This window comes from Pelodiscus sinensis, chromosome 3 (genome assembly GCF_052426305.1).
Source record: "Pelodiscus sinensis isolate ZL-2025 chromosome 3, ASM5242630v1, whole genome shotgun sequence".
Lineage (NCBI taxonomy): Eukaryota > Metazoa > Chordata > Testudines > Trionychidae > Pelodiscus > Pelodiscus sinensis.
This window is the reverse complement of record NC_143054.1, coordinates 24,867,987-24,892,448: the sequence shown is the minus strand read 5'-3', so window position 1 is coordinate 24,892,448 and position 24,462 is coordinate 24,867,987. Positions and strand designations below refer to the sequence as shown.

Sequence of the window (24,462 nt, the reverse complement as noted above, 5' to 3'; positions counted from 1 at the left end):
TTGTCGTTTTCTGGTCAAAATCTCACAGCACCATAAACAGAAGTCAAGTGAAGGAAATAAAATTACTACCTATTGATATTCACAGGTTATTGGAGCAGGTGGTTTTACAAGAATCATGCCAATGACTAAGGTAAAAATATTTTAAAATAAATATTTAAGGCTATGATTTTCAAAATGAGTGCCTAAGTTTGGTTTCCATGTTCCTATTTTGAAGGCAATGAGAACTATGGGCTATTGTGAACTTCTGAAAAAAAATCAGGCCACTTGTTAGATGTAATGAATGCATAGTCAGATGCCTAAGTTGTATCCCAGTGTGATAATCAGAAAGTAGATTTTATTTAAAGTTTCCAAAGCAGATCAAAGAAATATTTTTCATAGCAACAATAGCTCTTTAGAATGCCTATTTGTTGGGTCTCAGTGGAGATCAACAGAAAGAAGTACACATAACTGCCCTCATACACAATTTGTTCAATTAAGGTTTATCAGACAGGCAGAAGTTGGGCTCCAGTTTCTATACAGCATACAGTAACAATAAATGAAAAAGTTCATTTTATTTCTCATATTCATCAGATTTCCTGATGTGCCCAAGGACACAAGTCCCACTGAAACTTCTAATGAATCATGAAAAGCTTGAAGATTCCACAAGCAATTTTGAAAGTCCCCCCTTCCCCCAAAAAAACTTTTTGAAGATTTACACTATCCGCTTCTATACTTGAACTAAAAAGCCTCGTTCTTCAATTGTTTTTAATCCCTAAAAGTAAGTCATTTACTCTATTAGGAACATTAAAATGTATTCTCCTTTAATGTATCTCCACTGAGCCTTACATGCACCATGCAGTTACAGAGAAACCCTTCTTCCAATCCATTAAGAAACCTCCTTTTATGATACATTCATGTTTGACAGACAGCTTCAAATTTTACTGTTAGAACATTTCAGAAATAAAATCTATATAAGGCTCCTATCTACATTTGCAATGACAATGTGCCCATTTGAAATATCTATTAAGCATTGATGTTTTTAGCTGCCTACCACACACATTAAGGTTCCCCAGGCAATCTTAAAATTCAGTCTCCCTATGCATATGCATTATCATGCAGTCTTTAATTATGATTTTAAACATATTTTCCCAGAGGTGCTCCTAACTATGAAGTGGGGTCAGGGAATGTGTGTGGAGGAGCGTGGTTAGGGCAGGATGCTTGTCCCACTCTTCTCTGCAAGGCACTGCCAAGCACCCTGCCTCCACCACACTCCTCCGCAGATATTACCCCGATCCTTCTTCCCAGTAAGCACCAGGCAGGACAAAGCAGGACAAGTACCCATATAGAGTCCTTTTTCTGAACAGTTGCAAAAAAGCAAACATGCTTCTGGGATGCATTAATAGGAGTATTGTGAGCACGACACAAGAAGTCATTCTTCTGCTCCACTCTGCCCTGATTAGGCCTCAGTTGGAGTACTGTGTCCAGTTCTGGGCACCACATTTCAAGAAAGATGTGGAGAAACTGAAAAAGGTCCAGAGAAAGAGCAACGAGAATGATTAAAAGTCTAGAAAACATGAGCTATGAGGGAAGACTGAAAGAACTGGGCTTGTTTATTTTAGAAAAGAGAAGACTGAGAGGGGACATGGTAACAGTTTTCAAGTACAGGCAGTCCCCGGGTTACATGGATCCGACTTACATCAGATCCCTACTTACAAACGGGGTGAGGCAACCCCGCACTAGCTGTTCCCCCCAGCAGACCAGGGAGACACAGAGCGGCTTTTCTCAGCAGACACCTCAGCTTGAGAATAAAGGACTGAGGGAAGTGAGGTGTGGGAGAATAAAACGGAGCTCTGGAGAAATGTTTGGCTAGAGTTTCCCCTACAATATGTACCAGTTCTGACTTACATACAAATTCAACTTAAGAACAAACCTACAGTCCCTATCTTGTACGTAACCCGGGGACTGCCTGTATCTAAAGCGATGTTACAAGGAGGGGGAGAAAAATTGTTCTCCTTGGCCTCTGATGACAGGATAAGAAACAATGGGCTGAAATTGCAGCAAGGGCGGTTTAGGTTGGACATTAGGAAAAACTTAACTGTCAGGGTGGTTAAACACTGGAATAAATTGCCTAGGGAGGTTGTGGAATCTCCATCACCAGAGATATTTAAGAGCAGGTTGGACAGACGTCTATCAGGGATAATCTAGACAGTGTTTGGTCCTCCCGTGAGGACAGGCAACTGGATTTGATGACCTCTCAAAGTCCCTTCCAGTTCTAGTATTCTATGATTTACGCATCTGCTCCAATAGCCACAAAAATTAATTGGAAGCAAATACCTATGGATTTCTGCAGAAATTGCAGTACTCTATTCTTGAAAAGTGTTCTTAGTATCCATGAACTAGAAAGTGGAAATTAAAACACTGTTTGCTCAGTTATTTCCCTAATTAAATTTTTCATGAAGTATCTGTGTTTTAACTAGAAATGTGTGTAATTGACAAGTCTAACTGATAAGACTAAGCTTATCGGTTAATCTTATAGTCAACTACACTTTGACATGCCTAGTATTGGGGGAAAGGGAGGGGTGCGTATTTTACACACACAAACAATTTGAAATCAAAACATAAATACAAGGAACAACTTTACAGCAGAAATGTAACCTCTAAAATGTAAGACAGACAGCTGATTTAGCACAAAGTGGAAAAGAATAGAGAAATAAATGGAAGATGAAAAATTTGTCCCTGAGGATACACGGCCAAGCCACTACTCACCAGCCACTGAAAACAAGGTTTCTCAGTGGCTCACACAGAACAAACAGAACCTCAACAAATTACCATCTTCCAATTAGTAAAGTTTAAATAATATCCAACTTTTGTGCTTTGATGTCTACTTATGCCATCCTCTGTAAAACACACGAAGTATGTTATGTTCTCCCCATTCAGTATACGGGGCAGATCTGCCAACCAAGACCTGCCATAGCTTTAACAGGAAATAATTTCATTTTGCATCATACACTGTTTACTTGATAGAGGGCCTGGTTTCCCTAAGTGCAACCCGTACTGACTCTTTTGGCGCTGTTAGCTAACCTCTTCTGAAGAGCAGGCTCAAAGTAAATTGCACAACGAATACTTCTACCCGACAGCCTTCTGTACTTTTGCTAAAAAGCAAAAACCTCACCAATATTGGTTAACGGTATAAAAAGCAGAGGGGCAGCGGCAACCCCGGCTTGAAGCGCTTTCCATCATACAGCGCACACAGCGGTGTTCAAGGGCTCCCCGCACCCCGGGACTGCAGCAGCCCGCGTGCAGGAGCGAGGTGCCTCCCCCCTGGCTGAGCGACACACGCCAGGTGTTGGGTACGTGCCCGGGATGCTCCTTAAGGTGTCAGGAGCCGCTGCCTGCCAGGGTGGCCCCAGCAGCCTTAGTAGCCGGGAGAGAAGAAGGCCCCTCGCTCGGGATGACGGGGGGTCTCGCGCGTGGAAGGTGCCCCCAACGGTAGCCGGACCCCTCGTCGCTGGGGGACAAGGAGACCGCGCCGTGCGCCCGCCCTCCCGCGCCTTGCAGGGCTCAACGTGGCCACCCCGCCCCCACCTGGGTCACTCCCACCCAGCTGAGCGGCGGGGGGGGGGGGGGGGCCGCAGACTGACCTGCACCTCGGTCTCCGGCGGCCACTCGGTGTTGATGAGCAGGTCGTAGAGGATGTTTTCCTCCTCATCCCCGCTAGCGACCCCCGCCGCCTCCCAGCTCCCAGCGGCAGCAGCCATGAGACACCAGCTACGGCGCCTGGCTGCGGACAAACCTCTCACTCACTCCTCCTGGCGGGGAGGAGGGAAAGAGATGTTTAACCCTTTCCGCTCTGCTGCTGTCTGCATAGGGCAAGTGGAGGCCACGGCCACACCAAAAAAACTGAAAAAAACAACGAGTGGTCCAGTAGCACCATATTTTTTGTTAGAAACGAACACAAATATATATAGTATCATGAGCTCATGATACTATAATATATCAGGGGTCTGCAACCTATGGCTCTAGAACAAATTTGGAACCAAAGATGGCCCTTTTGTCAATCCCAAAATACACACTTTTTAAGTTAAAATGAAACATTTAAAATTTTAAAAACGTGTAATTACTCATGTCAAGATGATTTGTTTTGTCTATTTCACCTTTAAGTGTTCACTTTAACCACACTCTGCACCCTCTCTTGCTCTTGCTTCCTTCCCCCCGGCCAGACACCCTACACCCAGCCTGCTTCTGCACACTACCTCCCACCCAGACCTTGCACCCTCACCCCTTCCTGTTCCCCAGATCCTGCACCCTCATCCCTATCTCACTCACTAGCAGCCCATCCAGCACACTGAAACTCTCATTTTTCTCCCCACCCCCAGAGTCCTGAGGTGTCTCAGGTGGGAGCCACATCACTGACGGTTGGCGTAGTTCTTCTGTTTCTCACTTGTGTGTGCCCCAGCTGATTTTTCTATTGGTCAGTGGCCCCCCAACCCAAAAAAGGTTCCCTGCCCATTCCATTGTGGAAGAAAACATTGTCCTCACTCTGAGTTTGTAAGCAACAAGTAGCCAGAGGCAGTTTTATTACGAGCTGCAGCAAGGGAAAAACTGGTTCGGGCGGGGGTGGGGAAGCCCCCCCAAGGCAGATCTTCAGATACAAGCAATTATGAAGAGTTTATATACTGTCCATTAGATATAATAACAACAATTAGTCTCCTTCCCATTACAAACACCAATGGCTAACAGTTATTTAGTTCCACCCAGATGCTCCTTATCTCAAGGTCCCTGCTAGAGTCAGCATTCTATCCTTATCTCCGTATGGAGGCGAGAGGCGAAGGCAGTGTCTAAGTACAGATCTCGCGTTGTCAGGCCACAGAGTTAGCCTGACTCTTGCTCTCTTGTTAACAAGACCAAGATGGCTGCACACAAATTCCCTTATTCCCTTTTCCTGCCTCCACACTATGAATAAAGAAAACATTGAAACCTTTTGTTTTCAACATACATTAATACTTTATTTAAAATGAAGTTTGATAAACTAACAGGAGAAAGTTAAAATGCTTAATTTGTTTAATAATTTAAATTAAACCATTCTCCTTAGCTGCAGGATTTGCAAAATGGCTCAGGCATAATTATGTAATTAACTCTGAATTTCCATTGCAGCTGGTGGTCTGCAGAAAGGTCTTCATTGAGGCGGATGGTCCACAGACCAAAAAGTTTGAGAACCACTGTATTACAGGATCAGCACCCTAGAATGCACAATCATTGAGACAAATAGTGTTAATTTAGGAGAAACACAAAGAAAATAATAAACTAAATGGTATTTTTTTAAATGTGTGTATAGTATTTTTTGTAATGTAGACTTCTTACAACAAAAAGAAGATCACACTTTACTGCTAACCTTTTCTATTTTCAGTATTTTAATAATCTCTTTTTAAATTTGCAGTCAGCTATGTGGTCTAGTTTTAGATACTGACAAAAGTGTGGAATTACAAGGCCTAGCACTCTATGCCATAGACAGTTTAAATTAAACATTACAGAAATAGTGCCATTTGAGAAGAAATTTCTACTGAGTTCTGATTGTTTCTTTAGATTAATATTTTTAATTTATTTATGTTTTTCAAGGTAAAAGGGTGACAACAGCAGTGCATCTGTCCAATGTTCACAATTTATAAGAACAATATGAGGTTCACAGTACATTTTTCCTTTAGAGTTACAGATCTGGCAACAAGTGCTTCAACAGCTTCACATGGGCACCTCAACTTTTTTTAAAATAATTGCATTAGTATAATATTTTATGACTCCATTGAAATGTAAAACATAAAGATGATGGATTAGACAGAAATTAGTTAAGGACTGTAAAGTACAAAGAGGAGCCAGAAAATAAACATCATATAAACAAACTATATTAAAATTGATCTCATCTGAATATAATGCAAAGGTGTATAGCAGAGATGAAACTGATACCCATTAAAATATGGCCTTTGGTCTTTGGTTACTAATGAAAGACAGCGAACAAAAAGGATCCAAAACACCACTGGTGACAAACGAAATCTCGTATTAAAGTACTAGAATATTTATTGCATTATTCCTAATACTTACCTTCTCATATATCACCAGAATAAGTCAGTAACAATTAATATGCCCTAAATGGTAACACACTTGGACGGAAGGTGCTGAACTCAATTCTCATGACAGGAATTAGTTTAGCCATTATTCATGCCACTGTGCAATAGTACATATTGCATTATTATAGAAGCTGTCCTTTGGATGAAATCTACACCAAGTGCTTTCTTCTTCTCTCTGTGGAAGTCTCAATGGAATTTTAAAAGTTCTGTGTATCATTTTGACAACAGGAAGGAATCACCATGATGCTCTACTCTCATGCTTTCTCTTTGATAAACTAGTTTATAATTGGCCAAATTCACAAATAATGTGAAATGGTGAAGTTACACTTGTTTAGTTCCCAGTTTGAGGTTAATCCTATATTTACAGTTCCAGATCCAGAGGTTTTCACTCAATAGAGGTTCTTGTCAATAGGAGTTTGTTTCAACAGAAACAGAGCAGAAACTGAGCAGTAAAAGTTGAGTAAGAACTTCAGGAATAGATTATTAAAAATAAGTTAGAACTGATTATTATTCCGTATGTGTAAGTAAAGATACTTTCAAACAAACATACTCTTCTAGAAGATTAAATAACTATGAAACCAGGCTATGCCAATCCACTTGTTTAGAGGTGACAACAACTGTATAATTTAAAGATAAAATATTCAAAGTAAACAGATAGTTTGGGCTTAGGTTCAAGTCAAGAGTTCAGTTTCAGCTTTGGATTAAATGAGCAGTGTTACTAATTCTCTAAGGGTGTGTCTAGACAACAGCGCTATTTCAAGACATCCGTGTAAACCTAATTCCATGACAATTTTGTAATAGCACTCTATTTCAAAATTAACTCAAAATAAGCTATGGAATTTACATAGCTCAAATTGAGTAGCTTATTTTGAGCTAAGGGTGCAGTATACATGCACCCTAAATTGTACTGTAATTCTCATTCCATTTGGTATTTGGTATTTTTGTTAAAGTTGCAGCAAGATCCTGGCTCTGTCCAAGAGAGTTGATGACTTGGAAGTCTAGAGTGAGTAGCCTTCTTGGAGCAGAGAGTGCAGTCCCTTGAACCTGTGACAAAAATAACCCAAAGCAGCGACATGTCCTGTAGCACCTTATAGACTAATACAAATGTTGGAGCATAAGCTTTCGTGGGCGAAGACCCATTTTGTCAGATGCTTTAGCCCACGAAAGCTTATGCTCCAATACTTCTGTTAGTCTATAAGGTGCCACAGGACTCCTCGCCACTTTTGCAGATTCAGACTAACGCGGCTACCCCTCTGATACAAAAATAACCCAGATTTTCAAATGAATATTTTCAGATTTGGAAGCCTGACTCTTCAGTCTTGAGAAAACAACAAATAGTCCTTGAACACTTGGTGCGGACAACACTGAGTCTGAATGAGGATTCAGAACTTAGGTTCAGTTTGGCTCATGGTCTCGGGTTTACTAGCTGGGTTACAATTCACATCATGATCTTGATCTGGTCAGTCTCTGTGTGGTTTCAAATTAGGTACACTGAATGGGTTAGGGATGTTAAGGACTAGCAAATGCGTATCGGATAGTCTCTCGACTAGTCAACTAGTCGATTCCCCACCACCACCACCCTGCTACCTCTATGAGATAGAGGCAGAAAAGAGGGGGAGTACTTCAAAGCGGCAGTGCCACACAACTGAGCCGGGGATCAGCTATGCGGCACTGCCGCTTTGAAACCCCAATGCGGAGTTTCAAAGGGGAAGCCGCTGCACAGCTGATCTGCAGCTCAGTTGTGCGGCACTGCCCCTTTAAAATGCCACTTCCATGGAGCCCCGAGTCAGCTGGGGACTCCACAGCTAACACCAGGTTCTGAGTGGCATTTCCCCAGAACCCAGGGTCTGGGGAAATGCCGTTCGGAACTCGGGATCAGCTGGGGAGCTGGCCTCGGATTCCAGGGAAATGCTGCATCGAACCCAGAGTCAGCTGGGGAGTTCCCAGTTGACCCTAGGCTCCATGGCTTTGAAATGCACAAGAGTCCCCCACTGAGGGGGACTCTTGTGCATTTCAAAGCAAGCCACCTGCATGCAGTCTTGAGTCAGTAGCTGTATGCACTGGCCTCAGGCTGTATGGGGAGTTCCGCATTCCTCCTTTGAAATATACAAGAGCCCCAGTGGACATTTAAAAGGAGAAATGTGGAAGTGCCTATCGACTAGTTGAGTAGTCGATGGAAATACCATCGACTATTCGACTAGTCAATTAACCACATTTTAACATCCCTAGTATGGGTCAGTCTGGGATAATCAGAGTTAGTTCTGGGCTAGTCAGGCTAAGCGTTCATAGTTAGTTTGGGCTGGTCAGGGGTAAAGATGTTAAATTGTAGTTAACTGATTACTCAACTAGTCGATAGGCACTTCCGCATTCCGCCTTTGAAATGTCCGCTGGGGCTCTTGTACATTTCAAAGGAGGAATGCAGAACTCTGTATACAGCCCAGGGCCAGCAGGGAGTCCTGATGATTCTGGGCTGCAAGTGTCGTGCTTGCTTTGAAATGTACAAGAGTCCCTAGCATGGGCTCTTGTGCATTTCAAAGCCATGCATGCCATGAAGAGCCTGGGGTCAGCTGGGGACTCCTCAGCTGATCCCAGGTTCCACTGAAATACCTTGTGGAGCCTACGATCAGCTGGGGAGTTCCCAGCTGACCCCAGGCTCCAGGGCACTACTCCTTCAAAATGCCAAGGCAGCATTTTAAAGGGGCAGCGCCTTGGCATTTTGTGGATCCTGGGGTCATTTGGGGACTCCTCAGATGATCCTGGGTTCCACTGAAATGCTATGTGGAGCCCAGGATCAGCTGAGGAGTCTGCAGCTGACTCTGGGCTCCACTGTGCACCACTGCTCCTTTGAATCACCAAGGTGGCATTTCAAAGGAGTAGCTGCCATGCAGCTGAGCCGTGAATAGCTTTGCAGCACTGCCCCTTTGAACACCACTTTGGTGTTTCAAAGGGGCAGTGGCCGCACAGCTGAGCTGGGGATCACCTGTGTGGCAGCTGCTCCTTTGAAACATCTCCTCAGCATTTCAAAGGGGCAGAACCATGGAGCCCGGGGTCAGCTGAGTGGTGTTTAAAACACTGAGGTGGCGTTTTAAAGGGGAAGTGCCTCAGCATTTTGTGGATCCTGGGGTCAGCTGAGCTCCACAGCATTGCTCCTTTGAACACCACTTCAGGTTTCAAAGCAGCAGCACAACATAGCTGATCCCCATCTCAGCTGTGCAGTGCTGAGGCTTTGAAGTACTCCTTCTCCCCTCCCTCCCCTTTTGCTGCCTCTATGGGATAGAAGCAGCAATGGGAGGGGGAGCGACTAGTCGATTGACTATGGGATAAGCATTTCTTATGGGATAGTCGACTACTCCTTGACATCCTTAGTCAGGGGTAGCCTGGGCTGTTGAGGTGGTGGTTGGGGGTGAGTCTGGGCTAGTCAGGGTGGGTTTCGGGGTCAGCTGGAGAAGGTCTGGGTGCGGGATCAGGGTGAGTGTGGGATGCTCAGGGTGGGTCTGGGAGGCAGTCAGTCTGGGAGAGGGAGGGAGGGAGTCAGGCAGGGCAGGGTTGCTGCACCAGCTCTCGGGGTTAGACTGTGGAGGGCGGTGTGAGGAGCCGGGCTTGGGATTGGTCCGTGACCAGCGATCCGCGTCGCAGCTCAAGTCACTGCCTCGCTCAGGGATCAAGGCTCAGGACAGAGACTTTGGGGGGCTCAGGCCGGACACCCTCGGCGCGGGCGATTTTCGCCGCCGGAACCAGGGCGGTCGGGCCGCGGAGCAGCCCGGAGGGATAAAGCGGTGGGACCGGCCGTGCGCTCTTTGGGCAGCGGGCTGCTAACGCTGCTGTCTGCGTGGCGCCGAGATGGCGGCTTTCTCCGGTATGTGGCCCTTGTGGGGAAGGGCGAGGTGGCGCTAAGGGCCCGGGTGGGGGTGGAGACGAGGAGCCGTAATCTCCCTCGTTACACGGGCCCAAAGCGAGCCAGGTGTCGCTGTTCCCCGGGCAGGCAGGATCCGCTCATGTCCGGTTGCTCTGGGGCCTACGGCCGCCCGCTTTCTTCGCGCGCTTAGCCCCAGGGCAGGTGAGGGTCCCAGGCTGCTGCCCTGGCGGAGGGGCTGGGATGGGGCCTTGCTGGGTGTCTCACAAGAGTGGGATGCTACAAGAAAATAGTAGCAGCTGGTGTTAGTAACAGCTCCCTGGAGGACATTCCTCCCTCCCGCGCGCGCACACTGGGTTGCTTATGAGGAGCTTTTCTCAGGTCGTAACGGCCTAGGCCAGGCTGGCAGGGGATGGGTGTGAACAGTAAACTTCGTTATATCATTTGATTTGGTACAAATTAGTGTTCATTTAAGGGGGCAGCTTTTCATATGCCCCTTGAAGGCCTAGGTTGGGGTTTTGATTTTTTTTTTTATGTTTGTCAAGTCCTCCCCACCCTGTGACTTTACTGTTCTGTAAATGATGTTTTGTAAATAAATTGCACACTACAGTGGACTGCAATTCAAAAAAAAAATACTAATGTGTGTCAACTCCTGGTCTAATCACTCTTTCAATACATGATTGTATGCAACGTTAATAATTGTTTATCCTGACAGATGAAAATTATCAAAAACAAAATTTTATGCAGAAGAAGGCTTGATATTGGGCACTTTAGTTATATCCTGATCCCACACCCAGACCTTCTCCAATTGACCCTGAAACATACCCTGACTGCGGAGATTTGCTATAGACCCCTTCGGTGAAAGTGTTCACAGTTCCTTATAATGCTATATGGATTTTTGACACCAAAGTATAGATGAGAAATTCTTCTCCATATCATGAAGTTTTCATAGTATTAATTTAGGAATTAGACTTCATGATACAAAGATTATGCCATAATGTCATGACTTTATAATGTACTAGGGATGTAAGCGACTAATGGACTAGTCAACAAGCAAAAGTTAATTGGATAGCCTACACACTAGTTACTTCCCCCCTCCCCCTACCGTTGCTCTTTCTATCAGAAAGAGGCAGTAGGGGGAGCCAGTGCTGGGGGAGCTGTCTTAAGGTAGCAGGGGTGCAGTGGTGACGTTCCTCCTTTGAAATGTACAAGAGTCCCTGCTGGGACATTTCAAAGGTGGAATGTTGCGCAGCACTTCCGGAAACATTTAAAAGTAGAAGTGTTCTTACTGACTATTTAATAGTTGATGGAAATTCCATCGACTATTTGATTAGTTGATTGATCTAATGTTAACATCCCTATAATAATACTTTACAGTGGGAGTTTAGCTGAAATAATTATGGCTATTTTGTGGAAGGGAACTCCTTGCTAGAGGATGTGGTCAAGGCTAGGACTTTAACAGGGTTCAAAAAAGAGCTGGACAGATTCATGGAGGTTAGGTCCATTAATGGCTATTAGCCAAGATGGATAGGGATGGTGTCCCTAGCCTCTGTTTCTCTGGAGGTGGATGATAGGGGAGGGATCACGTGAGGATTACCGGTTGTGTTCCCTCCCTCTGGACCGTTGGTCTGACCCAGTATGGCCGTTCTTATGTTCTAAGGGGAGGGCTCCTACAAAGCTTCATTTTTTGAGACTGCTACATTATTTATGTGGCTTTCAATGGATACATTTCAGATAAGAATTAAACTAGATACACTTATTACAGTGTTTTTGGTACCGTTAACCATGGCTGCTCCTTGCAAGGAGTTTGCACATATTTTTGAGCAGTTTGCATCAGAATTCTTTAAATCCCACATCACATTTTGTGTTGAAACAACTAGCTACCAGAAATTTGAGCAGGAAACTTGAAAACACAGCTAGAATTTTCAAACTGACAGCATTTTATTTAGCTGTTCAGGAAAATAGGATCAATTCTTTAAGGCTTCATCTTCATTGCCAGTTCTTCCTGCAGAAAATATGCTAATGAGTGACTCATTAGCAGGGCTTGCTGAGCTGTGGCGAGTCCCACTTGCCAGCCACACTGTCTGGCGTTCTGCGCATGCTCAGATCGTCCAAACCTGGCTCTTCCGGGATGTAATCTATTCGTCTATGGCGAGTAGATTACATAGATTGTCGAGCCCTGCTCATTAGCATAAATTATAATCTCATTAGCATATTTTCTGCCGTTTCTTTTTGCACTAGGGGTTTTTGTGCAAAAAGAAGCAGTGTAGTCATGGGGGTTTTTTTCTTCACAAAAAAAACTTTTTCTGCAAGATCGGTATACCTCCTTTTAGAGCATAAGGATCTTGCGGAAAAAGAGGTTTTTGTGCAAAAAGAAAACAGCCACACTGCTTGTTTCTGCACAAAAACCCCTAGCGCAAAAATGGCTGCAGCTCTGGGGCTGGGGTGGGTTGCTTGGGGCTGGTTCCAGCCCGGCTGGGTGCAGAAGGGCCCTGGGGAAGGGGCTTCCTGCCCCTGCACGCACCCTGTGGGAAGCAGCACGGCACAGCCCAAGTGCCGGCGTTGCATGGAGGTGGCAGCAGCTTGTGACCAGATGCCCTACCTCAGAACTGCAAAGCAGCTACAGCCCTGCCTGCCTCCTCCCAGAGCAGGGAGCAGAGCTTGTAAGTGGGGAGTGTTAACCCCTTAGTTCCTGGGAGTCGCATGCTCAGGCTGGGCAGAGGTAGCCCCAGGGATACAGAGCCCAGTGAAGGGTCATGCTGCCAGCTCCACTTGCCTGGCTGCCCCTACATACCCATGCTGCACCCATGCCTCCCCTGCCATCTTGCTTGCCCTTCCAACAGGAAGCTGGAGGTTGTTCTCTAACAAATGCAAGGCTCCCCCTGCTGTGTATGTGGGGAGGGAGTAGGGTTGAGCTCCTGCTGCGCGTGCCACTCAAAATTGGTTCTCATGCCGCTTGAACTAGTCGATAGGTACCTGCATATTCCTACTTTGAAATGAGGAGGCGGAATGCGGAACTCTGAGTACAGCCTGGGGCCAGCGGGAAGTCCTGCTGACACTAGGCTGCATGCGGGTGCCTACTTTGAAATGCACAAGAGTTCCCAGCGGGGGCTCTTCTGCATTTCAAAGCCATGGAGCCCAGCTGGGCTCCATGCTACTCTGCATGCCTCTAGGATCCTGGGGAGTCCCCAGCTGACCCCAGGTTGCATGGCAACTGCCCCTCTTAAATGCGCCGAGGAGGCAATTTAAAAGGGTAGCTGTCTCTGGGGTTTCAAAGGGGCAGCTGCTGTGGAGCCTGTGATTAGCTGAGGACTTCCAGCTGACCCCGGGTTCCACGTGGCACTTCCCAGCTGATCCCAGGTTCCGGGAAAGTGCTGCATGGAACCTGGGGTCAGCTGGGGACTCCCCAGTTCATACCGGGTTCAAGGGAAATGTCCTGGGGAACCCGGGATCAATTGGAGATCCCCAGCTGACCCCAGGCTCCACAGCTGCCCCCTTTGAATCACACAGAGGCGACATTTTAAAGGGGCAGCCCGATGCACAGCTGATCCACGTGCAGCGGTCGCCTTGGGTTTCAAAGTGGCAGTGCCAGGGGGTCGCAAGCAACTTGGGGGCAGAGGGGGTCGCGGTATCACAAAGTTTGAGAACTCCTGGATTAGGGAACATAGAAGCATGGAACGGGAAGGAACCTCGAAAAGTCATCGAGTCCAGTCTCCTGCTCTCATGGCAGGCCCAAGCACCATCTAGACCACGGGAGGGCAAAAGCCACTCAGTAGGCTGGATCCGTCCAACTTCGGGCTTTAGTCCAGCCCCCATGGCTGTTCCAGGCCCCCCCTATAGTGTGTTGCCTGGGAGCGGAAGCTGCGCAAGCCCTTTCAACTGCTTCTATTTGAAGGGCCTATGCCTTCCTTGGGACTGTTGCCTGAAGCCCTTTAAATAGAAGCAGTTGAAAGGGCTCATATGTCTGGCTCCCAGGCAACATGCTAGCAGTGAGGCTGGGAGCAATGAGCCATTAAATAGCAGGAATTGAAATGGCTTGCAGCTCCCATCCCCAGCTAACGTGATGCCGGGTAGGCGCAAGCCCTTTCAACTCCTGCATTTTAAAGGCCCTGCCCCTTCCGGGTGACCTGCAACCACTTCAAAAATTTTTCAAGTAGCCCCTGCTCAAAAATTGCCTGCCCTGGTCTAGACCATCACTGACAGGTGTTTGTCTAACTTGCCAGTTATGGAAATTACACAATATCTGTAGGCTATTGATTACTTTCTTAACCACCTGGACAGTTTGGAAATTTTTCTAATGTCCAAACTAAATCTACCTTGCTCCAATGTAAGCCTGTTGCTTCTTGTCCTATTTACAGAAGTTAAGGAGAATATTTTTTTCTTTCTCTTACCTGTTACAAGCTTTTAGGTACTTGAAAACTATGTCATGTCCTTTTGGAGTCATTTTTCCAAACTGAACAAATCCAGTTGTTTCAGTCTTCCCTTGTATGTATTATTTTTCTAGACCATTAATCATTTTTATTGCTCTTCTCTGGACCTTTTCCAGTGTGTCCATGTTTTATGAAATATGATGCCCAGAACTGAACCAGGGGTGTGAATGTTTAACCAGTGGCTGCTGGACTAGCGCACCCCCCTCCCTCCCCCGGCTTGCAGGGGGCCTGCCATAGGCTGCTCTGGTGTCCCAGCTGCAGCAGCATCAGTCAGCAGTGGGCCCGGTCACCCTACAGGTGGGGCTGCTCCTACGGGGGGGGGGAGGGGGAGAGGAAAAAGAGGGCTACTCCAGCCCAGTGGTCGGGCCACCCTAACTTGCCCTCTCCTCTAATCGGTTAACTAAAAAAATGGCATGTTTAACCAATTAAACAGGATTTTACATCCCTAAACTGGACACAGTATTCCAGTTGAGACCTAATCAATGCAGAGTAGTGCAGAAGAAATATCTCTTTTGAGTATTGTAATCAAGACCTGTTAATACCACCCAGTGATGTTTTCTGCTTTTTTTTTTTTTGCAACTCTCAAACAATTTTGACTCATTTGTAGCTTGTGATCCATTTTGACCCATACATCTCTTAGTGCAGTACCCCATCCTAGAGAGTCACTTCCCAATTTGTGTGTGTACGGCTAACTGATTGTTCCTGCACTTTGCATTTATCCTTGTTGAATTTCATCCAGTATACTTCAGACTGTTTCTCCAGTTTGTCCATATCACTTTGAATTATAATCCTGTTCTCCCAATCTCTTGCAACCCCTCCCATTTTAGTATCCGTTGTAAACTTTATAAGTGTACTCTATTCCATTATTTAAATAGTTAATCAAGATATTGAACAGAACCTGTCCCAAAATTGAGTCCTGCAGAGCCCCACTTATTATGCTCTTCAAGCATTACTGTTAATTATTGATAACTACTCTCTGGGTACAGTTATCCAGTTAAGAAGTTGTGTACAATTATCCAAAAGGAAGTTTTTCTTCACTCCACCGCTTCCACTGGCAAGAAGTTCCAAAGGTTAAGACTACGACCATAACAGGGTGAAACAAAATCTAGATAGAGGGTAGATCCATCAATGGCTATTAGTGAGGCTGGGTAGGAATGGTGTCTCTAGCCTCTGTTTGTCTGGAAATAGGTGACAGGAGAGGGATCATGTGAGGATTGCCTGTTGTTGCCTTCTTCTGGGGTATCTGGTATTGGCCACTGTTGGCAGACATGATGGGCTAAATGGACCTTTGGTCTGATCCCATATGGCCGTTCTTATGTTCAGTTGTGCATCCACTTTACAATAGTCCCATCTAGGTTGGATTTCCCTAGTACATTAATGAGAAGGTCATGTAAGACTACCAAATGTTTTACTAAAGTCTAGTTATACCCTATCTACCACTTCTCTCTCCTCCACAAGACTTGTTTGTTATCCTATCAAAAAAGCTATCAGTTTCTTTGACATGATTTGTTCTTGACAAATCTGTGCTTACTATTTATCACCTTATCTTTTAGATTGTGGTGGGCAACCATTTTAGAAGGGGGGCCACTTTACAAATTTTTTGGAAGGGGCGGAGCGAGGATGCTTCATGTGCTCCCCTGCCCACAGACCCTGATTGGTTTGGGGGTGGGGAGCTCATGAAGTCTTTGCCCTCTGGCGCCTAGAGATACATGCCAGCTTTTCAGAGCAGCTGGCGGTTCCCTGTAGGTGCCGTGTGCCCCTAGTGCCTGGAGACTTCATGTGTTTCCCCCACCCCATGGCTAATCTTTGCCCCCTGTCCCCACCCTGCAAGGGATGCACTGCGCCTAGAGTGCATTGCTAGCTGTTCTGAACAGCTGGTGGTTTGCTCTAGGCATCATGCGCCCCTGGCGAGGAGAGGAGACTTTGTGCGCTCTCTCCTCTCCAGGTCTCGGTTGGCCTAGGAATAGGGGAGCAGCAGAGCAGCCACGAGCCTGGTTTGGTGGGCTGGATCCAGCCCACAGCAGCTCTCCTGCCTATCCCTGTTCTAGATGTTTGCAAATGGATTCCTTAAATTTTCTCTATTATCTTTCCTGGTACAGAAGTTGTGTTCCCTCCCTCTGGGGCATCTGGTATTGGCCACTGTTGGCAGACAGGATACTGGGCTAGATGGACTTTGGTCTGACCCAGTATGGCCATTCTTATGTAAGCTAACATTCATAACAAGTTTTAATTCATGCAGAACTTTTTGGTGCTTAAAAAGAAGAGAAGCATTGGCATTTGAAAAGAATGTTATAAGACTTATGTTGAGATATCTAATGCTTTTGTTTGTTTCTGATAGAGATGGGGGTTATGCCAGAGATAGCTCAAGCTGTGGAGGAGATGGACTGGCTGTAAGTATGAGTACTTAGATATCAAGTAAGCTAGAGATAATCCTCAAAATTTTGTGTGTCTTTCAGTGGCATATAATTGAGTTTCTGAAATACATCTTTTGTATTCTGAACTACATTTTCCTGGTGTAGCTTGGTTCTTTAACTCATTTGTTTTTTCATTTAAATTATTACTCTGGGGCATGGTGAGGATGAGGGTTCAATATACAGGCTGCCCCCGAGATAGAGGACTACCCAGAGATAGAGGACTACTCCAGCTCTTTGTCACCGCAGCAGCTTGGGGCAGGTGAGAAGTGCCTCTCCATGACTGCTGCCGCTCTCGCAGGCACAGCTGGGAGAGGGAAACATGTCCCTTGTACGGGGGAGAGACACACACTTTCTCAAATACATAGTAGATAGCTGTCCCTTTCTGCATCCCTGTCTCCAGCTGAACCAATGAGGTTATAGCTGTCAGGGTCTCCATCTCTGCTCCTCTGTGGTCATTACACAGTATAACTCTCCCAGCTTTCCATCCTGTATCCTTTCCTGCCCCCATGTGGTTATTAAATAGCAGAACCCTCTTTTTCTGTTTAATGAGAAACAATCCTATTTCAGGCAAGTGACATTTTCTTGGCACAATCTTGCTTTAAGTTATGAGAAGATGAGGCTGCATACCAAGTTTGGTGGTCCTCTCTCCTACTGTTACGTGGATTTCTTGGGGGGGAAAAAAAAGACACACAACTCTCTCAGATACATAGTAGATAACTGAAAAGTCTGCTAAATGTAATTGCAGAGCGGATACTAGCTGGGTTGGGGAAGGTCTTGATTGCAGCCAATATTTTGATGCCTTTTGTCTACAAAAAGCTTGCTTGTTTGTTTCTCCTTATTTTCCTTGTACTTACGGTGAGCTTATTGATCCAGATAACACTATATCTTCATCACTACGATTAGTAGTTTTCAAACTGGGTTTAGTGGACCTCAGATGTTATGCAGGTTATTTGCTTGGGTCTCATTCTGCTTCAGGATGTAAAAGAGAAGTCAAATACTTGACTTATCAGGCAATCAAGTCAACTACTTATATTACTTCTCTTCCCGCTGCTGGCTCCCCCCCTCACTGCCGCTGATATAGAGCCAGAGCCAGTGCTGTGGAGAGTAGGAGCCGATGCTGTGGAGAGCCGGCTTAAAAGCCAGTTCCTTCCAGTGCCGTCTTTGCTGCAATCCCAGCTCACACCAAGTCCTTGACCTACTCCCTCTGCGGCTCTGCTGTTTAAATGTAGTAGGAGCTGGACTGCCTGAATGCCTGGCTCCTCCTACATTTAAACTGCAGAGCTGCAGCAGCCCCTTATCAACTAATCATGTACTCAATAGAAATTGTATCGAGTACATGATCAGTCATTTACTTGATACTTAACCTTAATTCTGCTGCCATTGAAATGGATGTTTGCATAATTGTGGCTTCTCCCTGTTTCCAGCTCGTAGCTCAGTTTTCCGGTCACTGAGCTGATCACTTATATGTTTAATTTTGAGATCTGATTTGAATCACGGTTCAGAATTTTAATGGAGTTTCTTTAGAATACATTTCTACCTGTGTGGACAAAATTCCTACATTAGAGGTTTGAACAGTTCAGGACACAAACTAAACTGGCTAATTTTAACTCTTTTTGTGGATGTAAATTGTCTTCCTGTAAACTGATATGGAAGGGGATTGACACTTTACTCTGTTAGGGTATGTCTACACTACAGCACTAATTCGAACTAACTTAATTCGAACTTAGTTAATGCAAACTAGTGCATCTAGACCTAAAAACTAGTTCGAATTAGCATTTTGCTAATTCGAACTAGCATGTCCACATTGAGTGGACCCTGAACCGAGGTTAAGGATGGCTGGAAGCAGTGCCGGCAGGGCATCAGATTAGGACTTAGAGCATGGAGCTGCTGTCTCAGGCTAGCCAAGGGCTGTGCTTAAAGGGACCTTAGAAAAGACGAGACTTAGGGGGGATATGATAGAGGTCTATAAAATCATGAGTGGTGAGGAGAGGGTGCATAAAGAAAAGTTCTTCATTAGTTCCCATAATAGAGGGACTAGAGGACACCAAATGAAATGAATGGGTAGCAGGCTTCAAACTAATAACAGAAAGTTCTTCTTCACAAAGCAAATAGTCAACCTGTGGAACTCCTTGCCACATGAGGCTGTGAAGGCTAGAACTATGACAGAGTTTAAAGAGAAGTTAGATAAAGTCATGGTGGTTGGGTCCATGGAGTGCTATTAGCCAGGGGGTAGAAATGGTGTCCCTGGCCTCTGTTTGTGGAAGGCTGAAGATGGATGGCACGAGACAAATGGCTTCGTAATTGTCTTTGGTCCATCCCCTCCAGGGTACCTAGTGTGGGCCGCTGTCGGCAGACAGGCTACTGGGCTAGAGGGACCTTTGGTCTGACCCAGTATGGCCATTCTTATGTTTTTATGTTCTAAGCTCAGGGTCAGGGGGTCTCACTGGACCACCTTGATTTTCATGCAAACCTGCTCCTGGGTGGCCAGGCTGGCAGCTCTCCTGCCCTAGACGGCAACTTTCCTGTGCCTAGTGTGGAGGTCGTGGATGAGGTCCACGATGTCCATACTAGACCAGGTGGGAGCCCGCCTCTTGCGGCCCTGGGCAGGCTCTTGGGAGCTGCCAGCCTGGTCCCGGGAAGAGGCGGAGGGCTGGGTGTCAGCAGGTGGCTGTCTCGTGCTGTGCCAGGTGCAGGGTCTGCTGGCTGGGTGCTGGCAGGCTTGCACCTGGCACGGGCACCGTAGCCAGACTGTGCCCCTTTAAGAGCTCCGGGGCCAGGAGGGGGGGCAGACAAGTTTCTCTGGTGGTGCCCAGAGTGGCCACCAGGGCAAGCTGGGAAGGGCTAGTCTCCCACTAGTTTGAATTAAGTGGCTACACAGCCCTTAATTCGAACTACTTAATTGGAACTAGGCGTTAGTCCTCGTAGAATGAGGTTTACCTAGTTTGAATTAAGTGCTCTGCTAGTTCGAATTAAGTTTGAACTAGCGGTTTGTATGTGTAGTGCCTATGAAAGTTAATTCAAACTAACGTTTGTTAGTTCGAATTAACTTTGTGGTGTAAACATACCCTTAGCTCTTGTGTTTTACATGTAGGGTTTTGTAGTCTTCCCACAGATATTCAAGCTGAGTCTATCCCATTGATTCTAGGAGGTGGCGATGTGCTTATGGTAAGTAAAAATGTTTGCATATAAGTAAAATTCATGGCCTTAGCATTTTACATGTACAGTGGAGGGTTCACTTACATTATTTGGTAAGTAAGAACTGACAAACTAATTTGGAATATATTAAGCGAAAGCTTATTTACAATATGCATTTAATCTTTATCAGGAGGTATAATTGAATATGCCATTTACTCAAAAAATCACTTTTTTTTTAAAATATATCATGGATTGTATTGCAACACATCTGTGTAAAATAGCATTTAATTTAGGACTGCAAATTAATGGCAGCTATCAAGTGGTTTTAACACACAATTAACTAGATTAAAAATAATCATGACTGATTGTGGTTTTAATCACACTAAACTGAACATCGCTTTAAATATATTTTGGGAAATTTTTCTACATGTATTGATTTAAATTACAACATATTACAAAATACGGTGCTCACTTCATATTTTTGATTACAAGAGTTTGCACTGTTAAATAAAGTAGTAGCATTTTTAATTCACATAATATAAGTATTGTAGTGCAGCAGTTCTCAATCTGGGTAGAGACCCCAAAGTGGGTTGTGGCCCTATTTTAATGGGGTCGCCAAGGTTGACTTAGACTTATTTGTAACTTATATAAAACTCTTGGATTTAGGCTTCAGTCTGGCAGGGCTTGGGTAGGCTCAGGCTTTTATTTCTCAATACCAGGAGAAGAAACCACTTTCAGAAAGGGCTCGTGTTGCACTGAAGTTTGAGGAAACCCAGCTGTAATTCAATCTCTTCGTCATAAAAGTGCAATTTATAAATCTAGAATTATACTTTCATGTAACTCTTCACAAAAATAAAACCTCAAACAATGTAATACCTTTAAACAATGTAAAACTTTAGAGCTTACAGGTCAACTCAATCCTACTTCAGCCAGTAGGTAAGACAGACAAGCTTGTTTACATTTGTGGGCAATAATACTGCCAACTTATTTACATTAGAAGACATAATGGTGTACTCAAAAACACTAATGTTTTCAGAGCTTTACATTTAATGGCAAAACAAAAGCAATAATAATGGTATCAGCCCTTTTAAATTTAATATCCTCTAAAGGACACAAAATATGGATTAATTGAAAATAACATATGTCCTCTTTTAATACACCACTATTTGGGGTATTTTTTTTTCTTGGGCTCTTAATTTTTTGTACTTTAAGCATTCCATCCCACCTTTAAACTAGTTAAAATGAAGATTAAACTCTAAATTTAAGCTGTGTCAATCTAGTTATGCAAAAGTGGAGTACTTTCTCACAAGCAGTATTGTTTGTCCTCCTAATCTGCACAGTTCCTCCTAAGGATCTTTAATAATACTGCATTACACACACGTAGTGGCTTTCATCCTAAAGGGCACCAAACCACTTCACAAATTACATGCATGCAGTACAACAGCATTGAGCAACAGACACTTTGAGTGGTGAATGTCAGAAAAATAGTACATAGCAGATGGCATTATAGTGAGGAGGAGAGCAATTAAACAGCTGCATTTAGGGGAGTTGTCTTATGGATTACTTTATCAGGTATTGTAAGGCCTTTTTTTGAGAACAGTTCCATCATAACCAGATCAATACATAATTTTTCTTTTACCAAACGAATATCCACTTGTCAGCAGTTCTATAATCAAGGAAGAGAATTGATTATAATCAACTGGAAATGTTACTGACTAGATCTAATTTATCTGGAAGCACATAACTAATACTGATGTGTACTATAGAAAACTTAAAAATGGTGAAGGCATAAGTTTAAGGGAATATATTTCATATTTGTAAGTAAATGGTATACATGTATTATTTAGTATCTGAAAAACTGTTTTCCTCCTCACAGGCTGCAGAAACTGGGAGTGGAAAGACTGGTGTAAGTAAACAAGCTTAATTAGAGTATTTAGACTAATACAATTCAGATATGCTAGCTGTGTCTTGTCTTGGAGTGTTTGTTTTCCTAAGAATTAAACATTTCTATTAACAAATAAAATGGTTTAAAACTAGACTTGCTTCGATTTTTAAATACAAGGATTGGAAGAACATATTTATTATATGCATAATTTATCTTTTCTGGCTTAACATTTTATGTGTTGAGTATTAAAAGATCTTTGCTTTTTAGGCTTTCAGTATCCCAGTTATCCAGATTGTTTATGAAACTCTTAAGGACCAGCAGGAAGGCAAAATGGGGAAAACAACTATCAAAACTGGTGGGGCAGGTAACTGTTGCTTAACTCCATAATTCTTGTGGCATTTGAACTGTTGTCAAAACTGAATATAAATCATTCTGTTTGTCACGTTTTTGTTAGATGACAACTATTTTTTTAAAAAAATGGCATTTGGGTATTTATTCAACCAAGACCTATTTATACTGTTATACAAAATGTGTCAGAAATCCCCAGGAGTGAGATTTGCAGGGGTGACTTCAGAGCTCTCACAGTGTGTTTGTTGCAACAGTTTTCAATCTCCAATTACAACTTGAGCCCCAGTTGCTCTAGGTGTAGTTCAAGTGCATTGCGGAAAACACGGGACTCCTGAAATAACTTGGTCTAAGAACCAAGCCACTTCAATGAACATGGAAAGGACTTGTAGACCCAATTGCCATGGAATTTTGTTGTTAAACTTATTCTTAATGGCCAACGTACACTTGCAAAATACAAGATCCCTTTACATTGTACTATATGTACATTCTGAATATACAGGCAGTCCCCGAGTTACACGGATCCGACTTATGTCGGATCCGCAGTTACAAACGGGGATTTTCTCGCCCCGGAGGACGCGAACGGTGGGATGCCCAGATGCACCGCGGTCCCACCGCCCGCGTCCTCGAGGGTGAGAAAAGCTGCTCTGCGTCTCCCTGGTCTGCTGGAGGGGAGCCCCCCCCCCCCCCAGCAGACCAGGGAGACGTGGAGCAAAGCCGCGGAGCACGCGGGCAGCGGGAAAGCCCAGACGCGCCGCGGCTGTCCCACTGCCGGCATCCTCCGAGGCTTTGCTTCCCCCCAGCCTTCCCCCCTCAACCACCCCCCCCAGCAGACCAGGGAGACGCAGAGCAAAGCCACGGAGGATGCGGGCGGAACCACGGCGCGTGTCGGCGGTCCCGCCACCGTGTCTCCCTGGTCTGCTGGGGGGTGGGGGAGCGCAGCTAGTGCGCCTTCCCCCTCCCTCCCCCCCCAGCAGACCAGGCTTTTCTCGACGACGACGCCTCGGGTAGAGCAGCTGGGGCGCTGCCGGGTTGGTCCCGCAGCGCCGCTCTTCGGCGCTACTGGACCAACCCGGCAGCACCCCAGCTGCTCTGCCCCAGGCTTCCTGGAATCAGCCGCTGATCAGTTTCAGCAGCGGCTGACTTGGGGACACTTGGGGTAGAGCAGCTGGGGTGCTGCCGGGTTGATCCCCGCAGCGCTGAGGTGCGGCGCTGCGGGGACCTACCCAGCAGCACCCCAGCTGCTCTGTCCCAGGCGTCCAAATTCAGCCGCTGTTGAAACTGATCAGTGGCTGATTCCAGGAAGCCTGGGGCAGAGCAACTCTGCCTCGGGCTTCCTGTAGTCAGCCGCTGGTCAGTTTCAGCAGCGGCTGAATCTGGACGCCAGTTCCGACTTACATACAAATTCAACTTAAGAACATACCTACAGTCCCTATCTTGTACGTAACCCGGGGACTGCCTGTAGTCAGAAACTTGATGTTATAGTTGTCTTTGAACAATACATTAGAATATTCTACTCAGTGATATTTTCTTTAGACAGTGAAAGCTATTTGAAAAGTAACTACTTAGCATATACAGCAACAGCATACAGAAAATATTCTAAAAACAAGGAATTTTGAATTGCCAAAGTCATGATAAAGCCAGAAGGGTTGCAAGATCTGTGCCTAACAGTTCAAGAACTTGCTGTCTAAATTGAAATGTAGTAAGTAGGGATGTAATCAAGAAGTCGACCATTTGACTACCTGATAAGCATAAGCTTATTGGGTACTCGAGTAGAATACTGAACTACTCACCTCCTCCGTGCCCCCCACCCCCACCAGCTTCATTTCCGTAGTGCCACTTTCTTTTCTCCCTCCCCCTGCCTCCCCCACTTCTGTTATAGGCAGAGCGTGTGGGGGATAGAGAATAGGGGAGGTTGCTGCATAGCATTCTCTGCCCATGGCGGGCCAAAACTCACTGCGGGCAGAGATTGCTCCTGCAGGAGCCCCTGTCTGTGGGAGTCCCAGCGGAGAGATGGGGGGGGGGGGACCCCCACAGCCTGGACTGGTCTTGGGCAGGGGCTGCTGGACCCGGAGAGAGCCAGGACCGAGCAGTCCTGGCTTGTGCTGGTCCGGGACTGCTGAACCTCTGCATTGTAAATGTAGTAAGAGTTCCTGAGCTCTTACTACGTTTAAAATGCAGAGCCGCAGCGTGGGTGGGTACTGGAGCTGGCGCAAACCAGGACTGAGTATTCCTGGCTCGAGCTGGCTCTAGGAGCTACCCCTGTTGTGGCTCTGAAGAGCAGCCCCCTTATCAACTAATC

At 45.4% G+C, this 24,462-nt stretch overlaps 2 protein-coding genes across 5 annotated transcripts in view; one reads left to right on the top strand and one right to left on the bottom strand.

Moving 5' to 3' along the window:
• NBAS (NBAS subunit of NRZ tethering complex) overlaps window positions 1-3,766 on the bottom strand; it is a 341,233-nt gene extending 337,467 nt beyond the window's left edge. For all 4 annotated transcript variants that reach the window (XM_075923472.2, XM_075923475.2, XM_075923474.2 and 1 more), the window contains exon 1: window positions 3,621-3,766. In XM_075923472.2, the coding sequence (XP_075779587.2) occupies window positions 3,621-3,737 (117 nt within the window). In that variant the 5' untranslated portion in view covers window positions 3,738-3,766. The remainder of the gene's footprint in view (window positions 1-3,620) is intronic.
• Window positions 3,767-9,667: 5,901 nt separating this feature from the next.
• DDX1 (DEAD-box helicase 1) overlaps window positions 9,668-24,462 on the top strand; it is a 46,415-nt gene continuing 31,620 nt past the window's right edge. The window contains exons 1-5 of the mRNA XM_075923471.2: window positions 9,668-9,954; window positions 16,720-16,771; window positions 19,897-19,960; window positions 21,807-21,836; window positions 22,083-22,179. Coding sequence (XP_075779586.1) covers window positions 9,939-9,954; window positions 16,720-16,771; window positions 19,897-19,960; window positions 21,807-21,836; window positions 22,083-22,179 — 259 coding nt within the window. The 5' untranslated portion in view covers window positions 9,668-9,938. The remainder of the gene's footprint in view (window positions 9,955-16,719; window positions 16,772-19,896; window positions 19,961-21,806; window positions 21,837-22,082; window positions 22,180-24,462) is intronic.